The sequence below is a fragment of the Oncorhynchus tshawytscha genome, linkage group LG21 (genome assembly GCF_018296145.1).
Source record: "Oncorhynchus tshawytscha isolate Ot180627B linkage group LG21, Otsh_v2.0, whole genome shotgun sequence".
In the NCBI taxonomy this organism is placed as follows: Eukaryota; Metazoa; Chordata; class Actinopteri; order Salmoniformes; family Salmonidae; genus Oncorhynchus; species Oncorhynchus tshawytscha.
Window position 1 is genome coordinate 37990574 of NC_056449.1, and position 23006 is coordinate 38013579.

At 41.8% G+C, this 23006-nt stretch overlaps 1 protein-coding gene across 1 annotated transcript in view; it reads right to left on the reverse strand.

Annotated features, from left to right (window-relative positions):
* The window catches only part of LOC112238083 (probable E3 ubiquitin-protein ligase MID2), a 186236-nt gene that overhangs the window by 26490 nt on the left and 136740 nt on the right, over positions 1–23006 (reverse strand). Inside the window, exon 8 of the mRNA XM_042303478.1 lies at positions 21593–21736. Coding sequence (XP_042159412.1) covers positions 21593–21736 — 144 coding nt within the window. The remainder of the gene's footprint in view (positions 1–21592; positions 21737–23006) is intronic.

A 23006-nucleotide genomic window follows, 5' to 3' on the forward strand; every position in this document is an offset into this window, starting at 1 on the left:
ACAATATACCGCTAACTACAAACACACTGTCCTGATAACTAAAATATACTGCTATACTACAAACACACTGTCCTGATAACTACAATATACTGCTATACTACAAACACACTGTCCTGATAACTACAATATACTGCTATACTACAAACACACTGTCCTGACAACTACAATATACTGCTATACTACAAACACACTGTCCTGATAACTACAATATACCGCTATACTACAAACACACTGTCCTGATAACTACAATATACTGCTATACTACAAACACACTGTCCTGATAACTACAATATACTGCTATACTACAAACACACTGTCCTGATAACTACAATATACTGCTATACTACAAACACACTGCCCATCGTCTTGACTCTGGAGCAGCTTCAAAGTGAAGATAGATATACATTGCTGCAAAATGACCCATAAGAAACCATTTCACTGTTGGTCTACAGCTTTTGTTCATGAAGCATGTGACAAATAAAATGTGATTTGATTTGAGTGAATGTGTCATTTTTAGAGAAAAGAGAGAGAAGAAACACGTTGCCTGAGCGTTTCCAGATGACGTCCGTCCGTCCATCCGTCAGTCTCTCTATCTCTCTCTCTCTCTCTTTCTCTTTTCTACTCTTCTCTCTCTCTCTCTTTCTCTGTGTGTGTTAGTGTGTGTTTGAGATCCACATCATCATCCACGTCTACATCATTAACAGGGAACTAATGAATTCAACTGATTGACTGTGGGTATCTGCTCACATCATTATGAAATCATTGACTTGCTGTATCAATCAATCATCAATCAAATGCATTTATAAAGCCCTTCTTACATCAGCTGGTATCTCAAAGTGCTGTACAGAAACCCAGCCTAAAACCCCAAACAGCAAGCAATGCAGGTGTAGAAGCAGGGTGGCTAGGAAAAACTCCCTAGAAAGGCCGGAACCTAGGAAGAAACCTAGAGAGGAACAAAGCTATGAGGGGTGGCCAGTCCTCTTCTGGCTGTGCCAAGTGGAGATTATAACAGAACATGGCCAAACGTTCATAGATGACCAGCAGGGTCAAATAACAATAATCACAGTGGTTCTAGAGTTGTGTGAGAGTTGTAGAGTTGTGTGAGGGTTGTGTGAGAGTTGTAGAGTTGTGTAGAGTTAGGTGCAGCAGGTCAGCACCTCAGGAGTAAATGTCAGTTAGCTTTTTAAAGCCGATCGTTCAGTTAGATGCAGTAGAGAGAGAGAGTCGAAAACAGCAGGTCCGGAACAAGGTAGCACATCCGGTGAACAGGCAAAAGGAACTTCTGTTGAATTAGCCTTTGATTAGTGTGTCATATCAACAACATACAACTAACACTACCCTACAGTAAACAACACTACCCTACAGTCCTACAGTAAACAACACTACCCTACAGTCCTACAGTAAACAACACTACCCTACAGTCCTACAGTAAACAACACTACCCTACAGTAAACAACACTACCCTACAGTCCTACAGTAAACAACACTACCCTACAGTCCTACAGTAAACAACACTACCCTACAGTAAACAACACTACCCTACAGTCCTACAGTAAACAACACTACCCTACAGTAAACAACACTACCCTACAGTCCTACAGTAAACAACACTACCCTACAGTCCTACAGTAAACAACACTACCCTACAGTAAACAACACTACCCTACAGTCCTACAGTAAACAACACTACCCTACAGTAAACAACACTACCCTACAGTCCTACAGTAAACAACACTACCCTACAGTCCTACAGTAAACAACACTGCCCTACAGTAAACAACACTACCCTACAGTCCTACAGTAAACAACACTACCCTACAGTAAACAACACTACCCTACAGTACTACAGTAAACAACACTACCCTACAGTAAACAACACTACCCTACAGTACTACAGTAAACAACACTACCCTACAGTAAACAACACTACCCTACAGTAAACAACACTACCCTACAGTACTACAGTAAACAACACTACCCTACAGTAAACAACACTACCCTACAGTCCTACAGTAAACAACACTACCCTACAGTAAACAACACTACCCTACAGTCCTACAGTAAACAACACTACCCTACAGTAAACAACACTACCCTACAGTCCTACAGTAAACAACACTGCCCTACAGTACTACAGTAAACAACACTACCCTACAGTAAACAACACTACCCTACAGTCCTACAGTAAACAACACTACCCTACAGTAAACAACACTACCCTACAGTCCTACAGTAAACAACACTACCCTACAGTACTACAGTAAACAACACTACCCTACAGTAAACAACACTACCCTACAGTAAACAACACTACCCTACAGTCCTACAGTAAACAACACTACCCTACAGTAAACAACACTACCCTACAGTCCTACAGTAAACAACACTACCCTACAGTAAACAACACTACCCTACAGTACTACAGTAAACAACACTACCCTACAGTAAACAACACTACCCTACAGTAAACAACACTACCCTACAGTCCTACAGTAAACAACACTACCCTACAGTAAACAACACTGCCCTACAGTCCTACAGTAAACAACACTACCCTACAGTAAACAACACTGCCCTACAGTCCTACAGTAAACAACACTGCCCTACAGTAAACAACACTACCCTACAGTCCTACAGTAAACAACACTACCCTACAGTCCTACAGTAAACAACACTACCCTACAGTCCTACAGTAAACAACACTACCCTACAGTCCTACAGTAAACAACACTACCCTACAGTAAACAACACTACCCTACAGTCCTACAGTAAACAACACTACCCTACAGTACTACAGTAAACAACACTACCCTACAGTAAACAACACTACCCTACAGTCCTACAGTAAACAACACTACCCTACAGTCCTACAGTAAACAACACTACCCTACAGTAAACAACACTACCCTACAGTCCTACAGTAAACAACACTACAGTAAACAACACTACCCTACAGTCCTACAGTAAACAACACTACCCTACAGTAAACAACACTACCCTACAGTCCTACAGTAAACAACACTACCCTACAGTAAACAACACTACCCTACAGTCCTACAGTAAACAACACTACCCTACAGTCCTACAGTAAACAACACTACCCTATAGTAAACAACACTACCCTACAGTCCTACAGTAAACAACACTACCCTACAGTACTACAGTAAACAACACTACCCTACAGTAAACAACACTACCCTACAGTCCTACAGTAAACAACACTACCCTACAGTAAACAACACTACCCTACAGTCCTACAGTAAACAACACTACCCTACAGTCCTACAGTAAACAACACTACCCTACAGTCCTACAGTAAACAACACTACCCTACAGTAAACAACACTACCCTACAGTCCTACAGTAAACAACACTACCCTACAGTACTACAGTAAACAACACTACCCTACAGTAAACAACACTACCCTACAGTCCTACAGTAAACAACACTGCCCTACAGTAAACAACACTGCCCTACAGTCCTACAGTAAACAACACTACCCTACAGTCCTACAGTAAACAACACTACCCTACAGTAAACAACACTACCCTACAGTCCTATAGTAAACAACACTACCCTACAGTACTACAGTAAACAACACTACCCTACAGTAAACAACACTGCCCTACAGTCCTACAGTAAACAACACTGCCCTACAGTAAACAACACTACCCTACAGTCCTACAGTAAACAACACTACCCTACAGTCCTACAGTAAACAACACTACCCTACAGTAAACAACACTACCCTACAGTCCTAAAGTAAACAACACTACCCTACAGTCCTACAGTAAACAACACTACCCTACAGTAAACAACACTACCCTACAGTCCTACAGTAAACAACACTACCCTACAGTAAACAACACTACCCTACAGTCCTACAGTAAACAACACTACCTTACAGTCCTACAGTAAACAACACTACCCTACAGTAAACAACACTACCCTACAGTCCTAAAGTAAACAACACTACCCTACAGTCCTACAGTAAACAACACTACCCTACAGTAAACAACACTACCCTACAGTCCTACAGTAAACAACACTACCCTACAGTAAACAACACTACCCTACAGTACTACAGTAAACAACACTACCCTACAGTAAACAACACTACCCTACAGTAAACAACACTGCCCTACAGTCCTACAGTAAACAACACTACCCTACAGTAAACAACACTGCCCTACAGTCCTACAGTAAACAACACTACCCTACAGTAAACAACACTACCCTACAGTCCTACAGTAAACAACACTACCCTACAGTAAACAACACTACCCTACAGTCCTACAGTAAACAACACTGCCCTACAGTAAACAACACTACCCTACAGTCCTAAAGTAAACAACACTACCCTACAGTCCTACAGTAAACAACACTACCCTACAGTAAACAACACTACCCTACAGTCCTAAAGTAAACAACACTACCCTACAGTACTACAGTAAACAACACTACCCTACAGTAAACAACACTACCCTACAGTCCTACAGTAAACAACACTACCCTACAGTCCTACAGTAAACAATACTACCCTACAGTAAACAACACTACCCTACAGTACTACAGTAAACAACACTACCCTACAGTAAACAACACTACCCTACAATACTACAGTAAACAACACTACCCTACAGTAAACAACACTACCCTACAGTCCTACAGTAAACAACACTACCCTACAGTCCTACAGTAAACAACACTGCCCTACAGTAAACAACACTACCCTACAGTACTACAGTAAACAACACTACCCTACAGTAAACAACACTACCCTACAATACTACAGTAAACAACACTACCCTACAGTAAACAACACTACCCTACAGTACTACAGTAAACAACACTACCCACCCTACAGTCCTACAGTAAACAACACTACCCTACAGTAAACAACACTACCCTACAGTCCTACAGTAAACAACACTACCCTACAATCCTACAGTAAACAACACTACCCTACAGTAAACAACACTACCCTACAGTCCTACAGTAAACAACACTACCCTACAGTAAACAACACTACCCTACAGTACTACAGTAAACAACACTACCCTACAGTAAACAACACTACCCTACAGTAAACAACACTACCCTACAGTCCTACAGTAAACAACACTACCCTACAGTAAACAACACTACCCTACAGTCCTACAGTAAACAACACTACCCTACAGTAAACAACACTACCCTACAGTCCTACAGTAAACAACACTACCCTACAGTAAACAACACTACCCTACAGTCCTACAGTAAACAACACTACCCTACAGTAAACAACACTACCCTACAGTCCTAAAGTAAACAACACTACCCTACAGTCCTACAGTAAACAACACTACCCTACAGTAAACAACACTACCCTACAGTCCTAAAGTAAACAACACTACCCTACAGTACTACAGTAAACAACACTACCCTACAGTAAACAACACTACCCTACAGTCCTACAGTAAACAACACTACCCTACAGTCCTACAGTAAACAATACTACGCTACAGTAAACAACACTACCCTACAGTACTACAGTAAACAACACTACCCTACAGTAAACAACACTACCCTACAATACTACAGTAAACAACACTACCCTACAGTAAACAACACTACCCTACAGTCCTACAGTAAACAACACTACCCTACAGTCCTACAGTAAACAACACTACCCTACAGTAAACAACACTACCCTACAGTACTACAGTAAACAACACTACCCTACAGTAAACAACACTACCCTACAATACTACAGTAAACAACACTACCCTACAGTAAACAACACTACCCTACAGTACTACAGTAAACAACACTACCCTACAGTCCTACAGTAAACAACACTACCCTACAGTAAACAACACTACCCTACAGTCCTACAGTAAACAACACTACCCTACAGTCCTACAGTAAACAACACTACCCTACAGTCCTACAGTAAACAACACTACCCTACAGTCCTACAGTAAACAACACTACCCTACAGTAAACAACACTACCCTACAGTCCTACAGTAAACAACACTACCCTACAGTAAACAACACTACCCTACAGTCCTACAGTAAACAATACTACCCTACAGTAAACAACACTACCCTACAGTACTACAGTAAACAACACTACCCTACAGTAAACAACACTACCCTACAATACTACAGTAAACAACACTACCCTACAGTAAACAACACTACCCTACAGTCCTACAGTAAACAACACTACCCTACAGTCCTACAGTAAACAACACTACCCTACAGTAAACAACACTACCCTACAGTACTACAGTAAACAACACTACCCTACAGTAAACAACACTACCCTACAATACTACAGTAAACAACACTACCCTACAGTAAACAACACTACCCTACAGTACTACAGTAAACAACACTACCCTACAGTCCTACAGTAAACAACACTACCCTACAGTAAACAACACTACCCTACAGTCCTACAGTAAACAACACTACCCTACAGTAAACAACACTACCCTACAGTACTACAGTAAACAACACTACCCTACAGTAAACAACACTACCCTACAGTAAACAACACTACCCTACAGTCCTACAGTAAACAACACTACCCTACAGTAAACAACACTACCCTACAGTCCTACAGTAAACAACACTACCCTACAGTAAACAACACTACCCTACAGTCCTACAGTAAACAACACTACCCTACAGTAAACAACACTACCCTACAGTCCTAAAGTAAACAACACTACCCTACAGTACTACAGTAAACAACACTACCCTACAGTAAACAACACTACCCTACAGTCCTACAGTAAACAACACTACCCTACAGTCCTACAGTAAACAATACTACGCTACAGTAAACAACACTACCCTACAGTACTACAGTAAACAACACTACCCTACAGTAAACAACACTACCCTACAATACTACAGTAAACAACACTACCCTACAGTAAACAACACTACCCTACAGTCCTACAGTAAACAACACTACCCTACAGTCCTACAGTAAACAACACTACCCTACAGTAAACAACACTACCCTACAGTACTACAGTAAACAACACTACCCTACAGTAAACAACACTACCCTACAATACTACAGTAAACAACACTACCCTACAGTAAACAACACTACCCTACAGTACTACAGTAAACAACACTACCCTACAGTCCTACAGTAAACAACACTACCCTACAGTAAACAACACTACCCTACAGTCCTACAGTAAACAACACTACCCTACAGTCCTACAGTAAACAACACTACCCTACAGTCCTACAGTAAACAACACTACCCTACAGTCCTACAGTAAACAACACTACCCTACAGTAAACAACACTACCCTACAGTCCTACAGTAAACAACACTACCCTACAGTAAACAACACTACCCTACAGTCCTACAGTAAACAATACTACCCTACAGTAAACAACACTACCCTACAGTACTACAGTAAACAACACTACCCTACAGTAAACAACACTACCCTACAATACTACAGTAAACAACACTACCCTACAGTAAACAACACTACCCTACAGTCCTACAGTAAACAACACTACCCTACAGTCCTACAGTAAACAACACTACCCTACAGTAAACAACACTACCCTACAGTACTACAGTAAACAACACTACCCTACAGTAAACAACACTACCCTACAATACTACAGTAAACAACACTACCCTACAGTAAACAACACTACCCTACAGTACTACAGTAAACAACACTACCCTACAGTCCTACAGTAAACAACACTACCCTACAGTAAACAACACTACCCTACAGTCCTACAGTAAACAACACTACCCTACAGTAAACAACACTACCCTACAGTACTACAGTAAACAACACTACCCTACAGTAAACAACACTACCCTACAGTAAACAACACTACCCTACAGTCCTACAGTAAACAACACTACCCTACAGTAAACAACACTACCCTACAGTCCTACAGTAAACAACACTACCCTACAGTCCTACAGTAAACAACACTACCCTACAGTAAACAACACTACCCTACAGTCCTACAGTAAACAACACTACCCTACAGTAAACAACACTACCCTACAGTCCTAAAGTAAACAACACTACCCTACAGTAAACAACACTACCCTACAGTCCTACAGTAAACAACACTACCCTACAGTAAACAACACTACCCTACAGTCCTACAGTAAACAACACTACCTTACAGTCCTACAGTAAACAACACTACCCTACAGTAAACAACACTACCCTACAGTCCTAAAGTAAACAACACTACCCTACAGTCCTACAGTAAACAACACTACCCTACAGTAAACAACACTACCCTACAGTCCTACAGTAAACAACACTACCCTACAGTAAACAACACTACCCTACAGTACTACAGTAAACAACACTACCCTACAGTAAACAACACTACCCTACAGTAAACAACACTACCCTACAGTCCTACAGTAAACAACACTACCCTACAGTAAACAACACTACCCTACAGTCCTACAGTAAACAACACTACCCTACAGTAAACAACACTACCCTACAGTCCTACAGTAAACAACACTACCCTACAGTAAACAACACTACCCTACAGTCCTACAGTAAACAACACTACCCTACAGTAAACAACACTACCCTACAGTCCTAAAGTAAACAACACTACCCTACAGTCCTACAGTAAACAACACTACCCTACAGTAAACAACACTACCCTACAGTCCTAAAGTAAACAACACTACCCTACAGTACTACAGTAAACAACACTACCCTACAGTAAACAACACTACCCTACAGTCCTACAGTAAACAACACTACCCTACAGTCCTACAGTAAACAATACTACCCTACAGTAAACAACACTACCCTACAGTACTACAGTAAACAACACTACCCTACAGTAAACAACACTACCCTACAATACTACAGTAAACAACACTACCCTACAGTAAACAACACTACCCTACAGTCCTACAGTAAACAACACTACCCTACAGTCCTACATTAAACAACACTACCCTACAGTAAACAACACTACCCTACAGTACTACAGTAAACAACACTACCCTACAGTAAACAACACTACCCTACAATACTACAGTAAACAACACTACCCTACAGTAAACAACACTACCCTACAGTACTACAGTAAACAACACTACCCTACAGTCCTACAGTAAACAACACTACCCTACAGTAAACAACACTACCCTACAGTCCTACAGTAAACAACACTACCCTACAATCCTACAGTAAACAACACTACCCTACAGTAAACAACACTACCCTACAGTCCTACAGTAAACAACACTACCCTACAGTAAACAACACTACCCTACAGTACTACAGTAAACAACACTACCCTACAGTAAACAACACTACCCTACAGTAAACAACACTACCCTACAGTCCTACAGTAAACAACACTACCCTACAGTAAACAACACTACCCTACAGTCCTACAGTAAACAACACTACCCTACAGTAAACAACACTACCCTACAGTCCTACAGTAAACAACACTACCCTACAGTAAACAACACTACCCTACAGTCCTACAGTAAACAACACTACCCTACAGTAAACAACACTACCCTACAGTCCTAAAGTAAACAACACTACCCTACAGTCCTACAGTAAACAACACTACCCTACAGTAAACAACACTACCCTACAGTCCTAAAGTAAACAACACTACCCTACAGTACTACAGTAAACAACACTACCCTACAGTAAACAACACTACCCTACAGTCCTACAGTAAACAACACTACCCTACAGTCCTACAGTAAACAATACTACGCTACAGTAAACAACACTACCCTACAGTACTACAGTAAACAACACTACCCTACAGTAAACAACACTACCCTACAATACTACAGTAAACAACACTACCCTACAGTAAACAACACTACCCTACAGTCCTACAGTAAACAACACTACCCTACAGTCCTACAGTAAACAACACTACCCTACAGTAAACAACACTACCCTACAGTACTACAGTAAACAACACTACCCTACAGTAAACAACACTACCCTACAATACTACAGTAAACAACACTACCCTACAGTAAACAACACTACCCTACAGTACTACAGTAAACAACACTACCCTACAGTCCTACAGTAAACAACACTACCCTACAGTAAACAACACTACCCTACAGTCCTACAGTAAACAACACTACCCTACAGTCCTACAGTAAACAACACTACCCTACAGTAAACAACACTACCCTACAGTCCTACAGTAAACAACACTACCCTACAGTAAACAACACTACCCTACAGTCCTACAGTAAACAATACTACCCTACAGTAAACAACACTACCCTACAGTACTACAGTAAACAACACTACCCTACAGTAAACAACACTACCCTACAGTCCTACAGTAAACAACACTACCCTACAGTCCTACAGTAAACAACACTACCCTACAGTCCTACAGTAAACAACACTACCCTACAGTAAACAACACTACCCTACAGTCCTACAGTAAACAACACTACCCTACAGTAAACAACACTACCCTACAGTCCTACAGTAAACAATACTACCCTACAGTAAACAACACTACCCTACAGTACTACAGTAAACAACACTACCCTACAGTAAACAACACTACCCTACAATACTACAGTAAACAACACTACCCTACAGTAAACAACACTACCCTACAGTCCTACAGTAAACAACACTACCCTACAGTCCTACAGTAAACAACACTACCCTACAGTAAACAACACTACCCTACAGTACTACAGTAAACAACACTACCCTACAGTAAACAACACTACCCTACAATACTACAGTAAACAACACTACCCTACAGTAAACAACACTACCCTACAGTACTACAGTAAACAACACTACCCTACAGTCCTACAGTAAACAACACTACCCTACAGTAAACAACACTACCCTACAGTCCTACAGTAAACAACACTACCCTACAGTAAACAACACTACCCTACAGTACTACAGTAAACAACACTACCCTACAGTAAACAACACTACCCTACAGTAAACAACACTACCCTACAGTCCTACAGTAAACAACACTACCCTACAGTAAACAACACTACCCTACAGTCCTACAGTAAACAACACTACCCTACAGTAAACAACACTACCCTACAGTCCTACAGTAAACAACACTACCCTACAGTAAACAACACTACCCTACAGTCCTACAGTAAACAACACTACCCTACAGTAAACAACACTACCCTACAGTCCTAAAGTAAACAACACTACCCTACAGTCCTACAGTAAACAACACTACCCTACAGTAAACAACACTACCCTACAGTCCTAAAGTAAACAACACTACCCTACAGTACTACAGTAAACAACACTACCCTACAGTAAACAACACTACCCTACAGTCCTACAGTAAACAACACTACCCTACAGTCCTACAGTAAACAATACTACCCTACAGTAAACAACACTACCCTACAGTACTACAGTAAACAACACTACCCTACAGTAAACAACACTACCCTACAATACTACAGTAAACAACACTACCCTACAGTAAACAACACTACCCTACAGTCCTACAGTAAACAACACTACCCTACAGTCCTACAGTAAACAACACTACCCTACAGTAAACAACACTACCCTACAGTACTACAGTAAACAACACTACCCTACAGTAAACAACACTACCCTACAATACTACAGTAAACAACACTACCCTACAGTAAACAACACTACCCTACAGTACTACAGTAAACAACACTACCCTACAGTCCTACAGTAAACAACACTACCCTACAGTAAACAACACTACCCTACAGTCCTACAGTAAACAACACTACCCTACAGTCCTACAGTAAACAACACTACCCTACAGTCCTACAGTAAACAACACTACCCTACAGTAAACAACACTACCCTACAGTCCTACAGTAAACAACACTACCCTACAGTAAACAACACTACCCTACAGTCCTACAGTAAACAACACTACCCTACAGTCCTACAGTAAACAACACTACCCTACAGTAAACAACACTACCCTACAGTCCTATAGTAAACAACACTACCCTACAGTACTACAGTAAACAACACTACCCTAGAGTAAACAACACTACCCTACAGTCCTACAGTAAACAACACTACCCTACAGTAAACAACACTACCCTACAGTCCTACAGTAAACAACACTACCCTACAGTCCTACAGTAAACAACACTACCCTACAGTAAACAACACTACCCTACAGTCCTAAAGTAAACAACACTACCCTACAGTCCTACAGTAAACAACACTACCCTACAGTAAACAACACTACCCTACAGTCCTACAGTAAACAACACTACCCTACAGTAAACAACACTACCCTACAGTCCTACAGTAAACAACACTACCTTACAGTCCTACAGTAAACAACACTACCCTACAGTAAACAACACTACCCTACAGTCCTAAAGTAAACAACACTACCCTACAGTAAACAACACTACCCTACAGTCCTACAGTAAACAACACTACCCTACAGTACTACAGTAAACAACACTACCCTACAGTAAACAACACTACCCTACAGTAAACAACACTACCCTACAGTCCTACAGTAAACAACACTACCCTACAGTAAACAACACTACCCTACAGTCCTACAGTAAACAACACTACCCTACAGTAAACAACACTACCCTACAGTCCTACAGTAAACAACACTACCCTACAGTAAACAACACTACCCTACAGTCCTACAGTAAACAACACTACCCTACAGTAAACAACACTACCCTACAGTCCTAAAGTAAACAACACTACCCTACAGTCCTACAGTAAACAACACTACCCTACAGTAAACAACACTACCCTACAGTCCTAAAGTAAACAACACTACCCTACAGTACTACAGTAAACAACACTACCCTACAGTAAACAACACTACCCTACAGTCCTACAGTAAACAACACTACCCTACAGTCCTACAGTAAACAATACTACCCTACAGTAAACAACACTACCCTACAGTACTACAGTAAACAACACTACCCTACAGTAAACAACACTACCCTACAGTACTACAGTAAACAACACTACCCTACAGTAAACAACACTACCCTACAATACTACAGTAAACAACACTACCCTACAGTAAACAACACTACCCTACAGTCCTACAGTAAACAACACTACCCTACAGTCCTACAGTAAACAACACTACCCTACAGTAAACAACACTACCCTACAATACTACAGTAAACAACACTACCCTACAGTAAACAACACTACCCTACAGTACTACAGTAAACAACACTACCCTACAGTACTACAGTAAACAACACTACCCTACAGTACTACAGTAAACAACACTATCCTACAGTACTACAGTAAACAACACTACCCTACAGTACTACAGTAAACAACACTACCCTACAGTACTACAGTAAACAACACTACCCTACAGTACAACAGTAAACAACACTACCCTACAGTAAACAACACTACCCTACAGTAAACAACACTACCCTACAGTACCACAGTAAACAACACTACTCTACAGTACTACAGTAAACAACACTACTCTACAGTACTACATATCATCTCACATTCCCATCCCTGGTACCTGACTGGTACTACCAGATATATAGACATATCATCTCACATTCCCCCTCCAGGGAGAGAGGAGAAGGATCAGATATATAGACATATCATTTCACATTCCCCCTCCAGGTAGAGAGGAGAAGGATCAGATATATAGACATATCATCTCACATTCCCCCTCCAGGGAGAGAGGAGAAGGATCAGATATATAGACATATCATCTCACATTCCCCCTCCAGGGAGAGAGGCGAAGGATCAGATATATAGACATATCATTTCATATTCCCCTCCAGGGAGAGAGGAGAAGGATCAGATATATAGACATATCATTTCACATTCCCCCAGGGAGAGAGGAGAAGGATCAGATATATAGACATATCATTTCACATTCCCCCTCCAGGGAGAGAGGAGAAGGATCAGATGACATCAACAGTGGTTGGCATTTAAGCACTCAGAGATGCAGAAAAAAGGCAATGCTACAAACTCAGCAGTCTGAAATATCATTTCAGCTCCAGCTCCCTCTTATCCTCCTGAGGAGGTAATGGCAGCTCAGTGAGGCCAGCCAGCCAGCAGACCTGGGGTCAAATAGTATTTGATATACATTTAAAATACTTTATTTGTGCTTGATTGGGCTTGTCTAGGTTAATGGACCAATAGAACAGTCTCAATAGTATAAACCCTGTCCAACTGGAACTCCAGGAAGGCAAAAACAAACGTTAAAAGTATTTGAAAATATTTCAAATAGTATTTGAACCCAGGTCTCCCAGCCAGCCCACCTCTTCCCTCCCACTCTGGATCTGTTGATGGCCTCAGCTCTTCAGTCTATCACTGCTGAAATAAATCCTACTTCACTGCAGCTGGGACTGAGCAGGTTGGTGCAGGCTGGGACTGAGTGGAGGAGAGAGGAGAGAGGAGGAGAGGAGGAGGGAGGAGAGAGGGAGAGAGGAGGGAGAAGAGAGGAGGAGAGAGGAGGGAGGAGAGAGAGGAGGAGAGAGGAGGGAGAAGAGAGGAGGAGAGAGGAGGGAGAAGAGAGGAGGAGAGAGGAGAGAAATCGTAGGGAGGAAAGAGGAGGGAGGAGAGGGAGAGGAGGAGAGGTGGAGGAGAGGTGGAGGAGATAGGAGGGAGGAGAGGGAGAGGAGGAGAGGGGAGGAGAGAGGAGGGAGAAGAGAGGAGGAGAGGAGAAGGGGAGGAGGAGAGGAGAGGGAGAGGAGGGAGGAGAGGGAGAGGAGGGAGGAGAGGGGGAGGAGGAGAGGAGAAGGGGAGGAGGAGAGGAGTGGTGGGAAAAGGGGGAAAACAGGAAAGAGGATTAGAGAAGAGAGAAAGGAAGGAGTGAAGAATAGTAGATGAGAAGAAAGCAGCTCTGTGGAGGATCTGTAGGAAGTACAGTTGAAGTCGGAAGTTTACATACACCTCGGCCAAATACATTTAAACTCAGTTTTTCACAATTCCTGACATTTAATCAAAGTAAAAATCCCCTGTCTTAGGTCAGTTAGGATCACCACTTTATTTTAAGAATGTGAAATGTCAGAATAATAGAAGAGAGAATGATTTATTTCAGCTATTATTTCTTTCATCACATTCCCAGTGGGTCAGAAGTTTACATACACTCGATTAGTATTTGGTAGCATTGCCTTCAAATAGTTTAACTTGGGTCAAACGTATCGGGTAGCCTTCCATAAGATCCCCACAATAAGTTGGGTGGATTTTGGCCCATTCCTCCTGACAGAGCTGGTGTAACTGAGTCAGGCTTGTAGGCCTCCTTGCTTACACACGCTTTTTCAGTTCTGCCCACACATTTTCTATAGGATTGAGGTCAGGGCTTTGTGATGCCACTCCAATAATACCTTGACTTTGTTGTCCTTAAACCATTTTGCCACAACTTCGGAAGTATGCTTGGGTCATTGTCCATTTGGAAGACCCATTTGCGACCAAGCTTTAACTGATGTCTTGAGATGTTGCTTCACTATATCCACATAGTTTCCCTGATGATGCCATCTATTTTGTGAAGTGCACCAGTCCCTCCTGTAGCAAAGAACCCCCATAACATGATGCTACCACAGCCTAGTGGTTATAGCTTTGGACTAGTAACCGGACTAGTAACCCGAGCTGACAAGGTACAAATCTGTCGTTCTGCCCCTGAACAGGCAGTTAACCCACTGTTCCTAGGCTGTCATTGAAAATAAGAATTTGTTCTTAACTGACTTGCCTAGTTCAATAAAGGTAAAATAAAATTACTGTGGATATAGATACTTTTGTACCTGGTTCCTCCAGCATCTTCACAAGGTCCTTTGCTGTTGTTTTGGGATTGATTTGCACTTTTCGCACCAAAGTACTTTCATCTCTAGGAGAGAGAACGTGTCTCCTTCCTGAGCGGTATGAAGGCTGCGTGGTCCCATGGTGTTTATACTTGCGTACTATTGTTTGTACAGATGGACGTGGTACCTTCAGGTGTTTTGAAATTGCTCCCAAGGACGAACCAGACTTGTGGAGGTCTAAAAAAAATTTCTGAGGTCTTGGCTGATTTCTTTTGCTTTTCCCATGATGTCAAGCAAAGAGGCACTGAGTTTGAAGGTAGGCCTTGAAATACATCCACAGGTACACCTCCAATTGAATCAAATGATGTCAATTAGCCTAGAATCTTCTGAAGCCATGACATAATTTTCCGGAATTTTTCAAGCTGTTTAATGGCAGAATCAAATTGGTGTATGTAAACTTCTGACCCACTGGAATTGTGATACAGTGAATTATAAGTGAAATAATCTGTCTGAAAACAATTGTTGGAAACATTACTTGTGTCATGCACAAAGTAAATGTCCTAACCGACTTGCCAAAACTATAGTTTGTGAACAAGAAATGTGTGGAGTGGTTGAAAACGAGTTTTAATGACTCCAACCTAAGTGTCTGTAAACTTCCCGACTTCAACTGTATGTGTCAGGATACTCCAATCTGTCCCAGGGCCATCCAGCTCCACATGTGAGAGTGGCACTCTACTGTCAGCTATTCCTCCCCTGTCCTCCCACTCTACTGTCAGCTATTCCTCCCCTGTCCTCCCACTCTACTGTCAGCTATTCCTCCCCTGTCCTCCCACTCTACTGTCAGCTATTCCTCCCCTGTCCTCCCACTCTACTGTCAGCTATTCCTCCCGTGTCCTCCCACTCTACTGCCAGTTCATCCTCCCACTCTACTGTCAGTTCATCCTACTATGTTCTCCCACTCTACTGTCAGTTCATCCTACTATGTTCTCCCACTCTACAGTCAGTTCATCCTCCCACTCTACTGTCAGTTCATCCTACTATGTTCTCCCACTCTACAGTCAGTTCATCCTCCCACTCTACTGTCAGTTCATCCTACTATGTTCTCCCACTCTATTGTCAGTTCAACCTCCCGTGTCCTCCCACTCTACTGTCAGTTAATCCTCCCGTGTCCTGCCACTATACTGTCAGTTCATCCAACTATGTTCTCCCACTCTACTGTCAGTTCATCCTACTATGTTCTCCCACTCTATTGTCAGTTCATCCTACTATGCTCTCCCACTCTACTGTCAGTTCATCCTCCCGTGTCCTGCCACTCTACTGTCAGTTCATCCTCCCGTGTCCTGCCACTCTTCTGTCAGTTCAACCTCCCGTGTCCTGCCACTCTACTGTCAGTTAATCCTCCCGTGTCCTGCCACTATACTGTCAGTTCATCCTACTATGTTCTCCCACTCTACTGTCAGTTCATCCTACTATGTTCTCCCACTCTACTGTCAGTTCATCCTCCCGTGTCCTGCCACTCTACTGTCAGTTCATCCTCCCGTGTCCTGCCACTCTTCTGTCAGTTCAACCTCCCGTGTCCTGCCACTCTACTGTCAGTTAATCCTCCCGTGTCCTGCCACTATACTGTCAGTTCATCCTACTATGTTCTCCCACTCTACTGTCAGTTCATCCTGCTATGTTCTCCCACTCTACTGTCAGTTCATCCTCCCGTGTCCTGCCACTCTACTGTCAGTTCATCCTCCCGTGTCCTGCCACTCTACTGTCAGTTCATCCTCCCGTGTCCTGCCACTCTACTGTCAGTTCATCCTCCCGTGTCCTGCCACTCTACTGTCAGTTCATCCTCCCGTGTCCTGCCACTCTACTGTCAGTTCATCCTCCCGTGTCCTGCCACTCTACTGTCAGTTAATCCTCCCGTGTCCTGCCACTATACTGTCAGTTCATCCTACTATGTTCTCCCACTCTACTGTCAGTTCATCCTCCCGTGTCCTGCCACTATACTGTCAGTTCATCCTCCTGTGTCCTGCCACGGCAGCCTGACATTATCTGCTAGGCCTATACCTGCTATTATCTCCTCTGCTCTACACTTCAGCAAATCTCCTCTTCCCTCCTCTCCTCGATGCCCCTCAAAAGTGTCACCCAGTCCACTCACTCAAGGTACTATAGTCCATAAATGGTGATACAGACAAACTGGAACAACTGATGTTCCCAAATGACATGTTATCTTGATGTCAGTACAGTAACTGCATGGCATTACAAAGCTGTTGCTAGAATATGGCTGTTACATAACGGGATAGAGTGCAAACCAGCAACATTCAGTGTTATATAAAGTAGTCCAACCCTATCTCTTCTTATTGTATTATAAAGTAGTCCAACCCTATCCCTTCTTACTGTATTATAAAGTAGTCCAACCCTATCTCTTCTTACTGTAGGTTACTGTATTATAAAGTAGTCCAACCCTATCTCTACTTACTGCATTATAAAGTAGGCCCACCCTATCTCTTCTTACTGTAGGTTACTGTATTATAAAGTAGTCCAACCCTATCCCTTCTTACTGTATTATAAAGTAGTCCAACCCTATCCCTTCTTACTGTATTATAAAGTAGTCCAACCCTATCTCTTCTTACTGTAGGTTACTGTATTATAAAGTAGTCCAACCCTATCTCTTCTTACTATGTTATAAAGTAGTCCAACCCTATCTCTTCTTACTGTAGGTTACTGTATTATAAAGTAGTCCAACCCTATCTCTTCTTACTGTAGGTTACTGTATTATAAAGTAGTCCAACCCTATCTCTTCTTACTGTAGGTTACTGTATTATAACGTAGTCCAACCCTATCTCTTCTTACTGTAGGTTACTGTATTATAAACTAGTCCAACCCTATCTCTTCTTACTGTGTTATAAAGTAGTCCCACCCTATCTCTTCTTACTGTATTATAAAGTAGTCCCACCCTATCTCTTCTTACTGTAGGTTACTGTATTATAAAGTATTCCAACCCTATCTCTTCTTACTGTAGGTTACTGTATTATAAAGTAGTCCAACCCTATCTCTTCTTACTGTAGGTTACTGTATTATAAAGTAGTCCAACCCTATCTCTTCTTACTGTAGGTTACTGTATTATAAAGTAGTCCAACCCTATCTCTTCTTACTGTAGGTTACTGTATTATAAAGTAGTCCAACCCTATCTCTTCTTACTGTAGGTTACTGTATTATAAAGTAGTCCAACCCTATCTCTTCTTACTGTAGGTTACTGTATTATAAAGTAGTCCAACCCTATCTCTTCTTACTGTAGGTTACTGTATTATAAAGTAGTCCAACCCTATCTCTTCTTACTGTAGGTTACTGTATTATAAAGTAGTCCAACCCTATCTCTTCTTACTGTAGGTTACTGTATTATAAAGTAGTCCAACCCTATCTCTTCTTACTGTAGGTTACTGTATTATAAAGTAGTCCAACCCTATCTCTTCTTACTGTAGGTTACTGTATTATAAAGTAGTCCCACCCTATCTCTTCTTACTGTATTATAAAGTAGTCCCACCCTAGCTCTTCTTACTGTAGGTTACTGTATTATAAAGTAGTCCAACCCCATCTCTTCTTACTGTAGGTTACTGTATTATAAAGTAGTCCAACCCCATCTCTTCTTACTGTAGGTTACTGTATTATAAAGTAGTCCAACCCTATCTCTTCTTACTGTAGGTTACTGTATTATAACGTAGTCCAACCCTATCTCTTCTTACTGTAGGTTACTGTATTATAACGTAGTCCAACCCTATCTCTTCTTACTGTAGGTTACTGTATTATAAAGTAGTCCAACCCCATCTCTTCTTACTGTAGGTTACTGTATTATAAAGTAGTCCAACCCTATCTCTTCTTACTGTAGGTTACGGTATTATAACGTAGTCCAACCCTATCTCTTCTTACTGTAGGTTACTGTATTATAACGTAGTCCAACCCTATCTCTTCTTACTGTAGGTTACTGTATTATAACGTAGTCCAACCCTATCTCTTCTTACTGTAGGTTACTGTATTATAACGTAGTCCAACCCTATCTCTTCTTACTGTAGGTTACTGTATTATAACGTAGTCCAACCCTATCTCTTCTTACTGTAGGTTACTGTATTATAAAGTAGTCCAACCCTATCTCTTCTTACTGTAGGTTACTGTATTATAAAGTAGTCCAACCCTATCTCTTCTTACTGTAGGTTACTGTATTATAAAGTAGTCCAACCCTATCTCTTCTTACTGTAGGTTACTGTATTATAAAGTAGTCCAACCCTATCTCTTCTTACTGTGTTATAAAGTAGTCCCACCCTATCTCTTCTTACTGTATTATAAAGTAGTCCCACCCTAGCTCTTCTTACTGTAGGTTACTGTATTATAAAGTAGTCCAACCCCATCTCTTCTTACTGTAGGTTACTGTATTATAAAGTAGTCCAACCCCATCTCTTCTTACTGTAGGTTACTGTATTATAAAGTAGTCCAACCCTATCTCTTCTTACTGTAGGTTACTGTATTATAACGTAGTCCAACCCTATCTCTTCTTACTGTAGGTTACTGTATTATAACGTAGTCCAACCCTATCTCTTCTTACTGTAGGTTACTGTATTATAAAGTAGTCCAACCCCATCTCTTCTTACTGTAGGTTACTGTATTATAAAGTAGTCCAACCCTATCTCTTCTTACTGTAGGTTACGGTATTATAACGTAGTCCAACCCTATCTCTTCTTACTGTAGGTAATTGTATTATGAAGTAGTCCAACATGATGGAACCGCCTTTCAGGCCAGAGTATTTACAGTAACTCACAGAGAATTTAAATACAGACCAGAGAATGTGAAGACGCGGTCCACACGTTGACATGGTTAAAACTACAAGACCAGAAAAACCGTAAGACCCTCTGAAAACTCTGGACGAGTGAAGAAGGTGAAGACTGGACCAATAACATGCACCGTCTGCAGCTCTGCGTGTAAAGTAGTTTAGGACCAAAGACAGGAGGGAAGAACAGGTCCCTCTCACCGACGTGCGGTGCACCTCTAATGTATCCATTCTAAGAACACTCTAGAACTCTGGTGGACAATCAGAGACATGCATCAAACTACTTCCATTAGACGGACCGAGTGGGTTCAACAGACAGACGACAGAGAAACTTAAATATATGTTGCATTTCATATCCGAACGAGCGGTTGTTAGGGTGCTAAATATTCATATTCACGGCGAGCGTAGTTTCCAAATGTATGTACGATAAGTCCACTCTCTTTGTCTCGCCCTCTCTTTATCTTTCCCCACCCCCTTTCCATTGTGTAACAAGCCGTCATATCGGGTTAGTCCACTAGGGACCTGTTTTCGTTGCATTGTGTTAGTAATCAATAACCTATACCGTGTGTGTGTGTTTATGTATTTCTGTGTGTTTAATTAGTTAGCCAATTTGCCAATTTGTGTATCGCTGAGTTATCACTTCCCGTGGTGCCCCAATTTTCTAATGAGTTAATTGTTACATTATTAATTTATTAGAGTAGAAATTCAACGTAGTAGGTAATTATTCGATGAATAGCCGTCAACACATTAATGATAGACACGTCACAACACTGGGTAGATGGTGAACAGGGTGGTGTACGGCTGGTGTTTTGTACAAGGTACTTACTGATGAAGTTGGTCTGGCCGGTGTAGATGGTGAACAGGGTGGTGTACGGCTGGTGTTTTGTACACTGTACTTACTGATGAAGTTGGTCTGTCCTGGGTAGATGGTGAACAGGGTGGTGTACGGCTGGTGTTTTGTACACGGTACTTACTGATGAAGTTGGTCTGGCCGGTGTAGATGGTGTACTGCAGTTCGTAGGAGGTGACACTGAATTCATCCTCAGACGTCCAGTGAACTGTGATGGTGTCGTGGGAGGCAGTACACAGCTCATCACGTATGGAGGGAGGACTGGGAGCTACAGGGTCAAACAAGGGATAGATTAGTGTTGGACTGGATTTATTCAAAACAATACTAGATGGGTACTTGATGCCACAGAAACAGCACACAAGAACATTCATAGAGGTGTACTTGATGCCAGAGGACAGCACATGAGAGCATTCATAGATGTGTACTTGATGCCAGAGGACAGCACATGAGAGCATTCATAGATGTGTACATGATGCCACAGGGACAGCACATGAGAGCATTCATAGATGTGTACTTGATGCCAGAGGGCAGCACATGAGAGCATTCATAGATGTGTACTTGATGGCAGAGGACAGCACATGAGAGCATTCATAGATGTGTACTTGATGCCAGAGGACAGCACATGAGAGCATTCATATATGTGTACTTGATGGCACAGGGACAGCACATGAGAGCATTCATAGATGTGTACATGATGCCACAGGGACAGCACATGAGAGCATTCATAGATGTGTACTTGATACCAGAGGACAGCACATGAGAGCATTCATAGATGTGTACTTGATGCCAGAGGACAGCACATGAGAGCACTCATAGATGTGTACTTGATGCCAGAGGGACAGCACATGAGATCATTCATAGATGTGTACTTGATGCCAGAGGACAGCACATGAGAGCATTCATAGATGTGTACTTGATGCCAGAGGGACAGCACATGAGAGCATTCATAGATGTGTACTTGATGCCAGAGGACAGCACATGAGAGCATTCATATATGTGTACTTGATGGCACAGGGACAGCACATGAGAGCATTCATAGATGTGTACATGATGCCACAGGGACAGCACATGAGAGCATTCATAGATGTGTACTTGATACCAGAGGACAGCACATGAGAGCATTCATAGATGTGTACATGATGCCACAGGGACAGCACATGAGAGCATTCATAGATGTGTACTTGATACCAGAGGACAGCACATGAGAGCATTCATAGATGTGTACTTGATGCCAGAGGACAGCACATGAGAGCACTCATAGATGTGTACTTGATGCCAGAGGGACAGCACATGAGATCATTCATAGATGTGTACTTGATGCCAGAAGACAGCACATGAGAGCATTCATAGATGTGTACTTGATGCCAGAGGACAGCACATGAGAGCATTCATAGATGTGTACTTGATGCCAGAGGACAGCACGTGAGAGCATTCATAGATGTGTACTTGATGCCAGAGGACAGCACATGAGAGCATTCATAGATGTGTACTTGATGTCAGAGGACAGCACATGAGAGCATTCATAGATGTGTACTTGA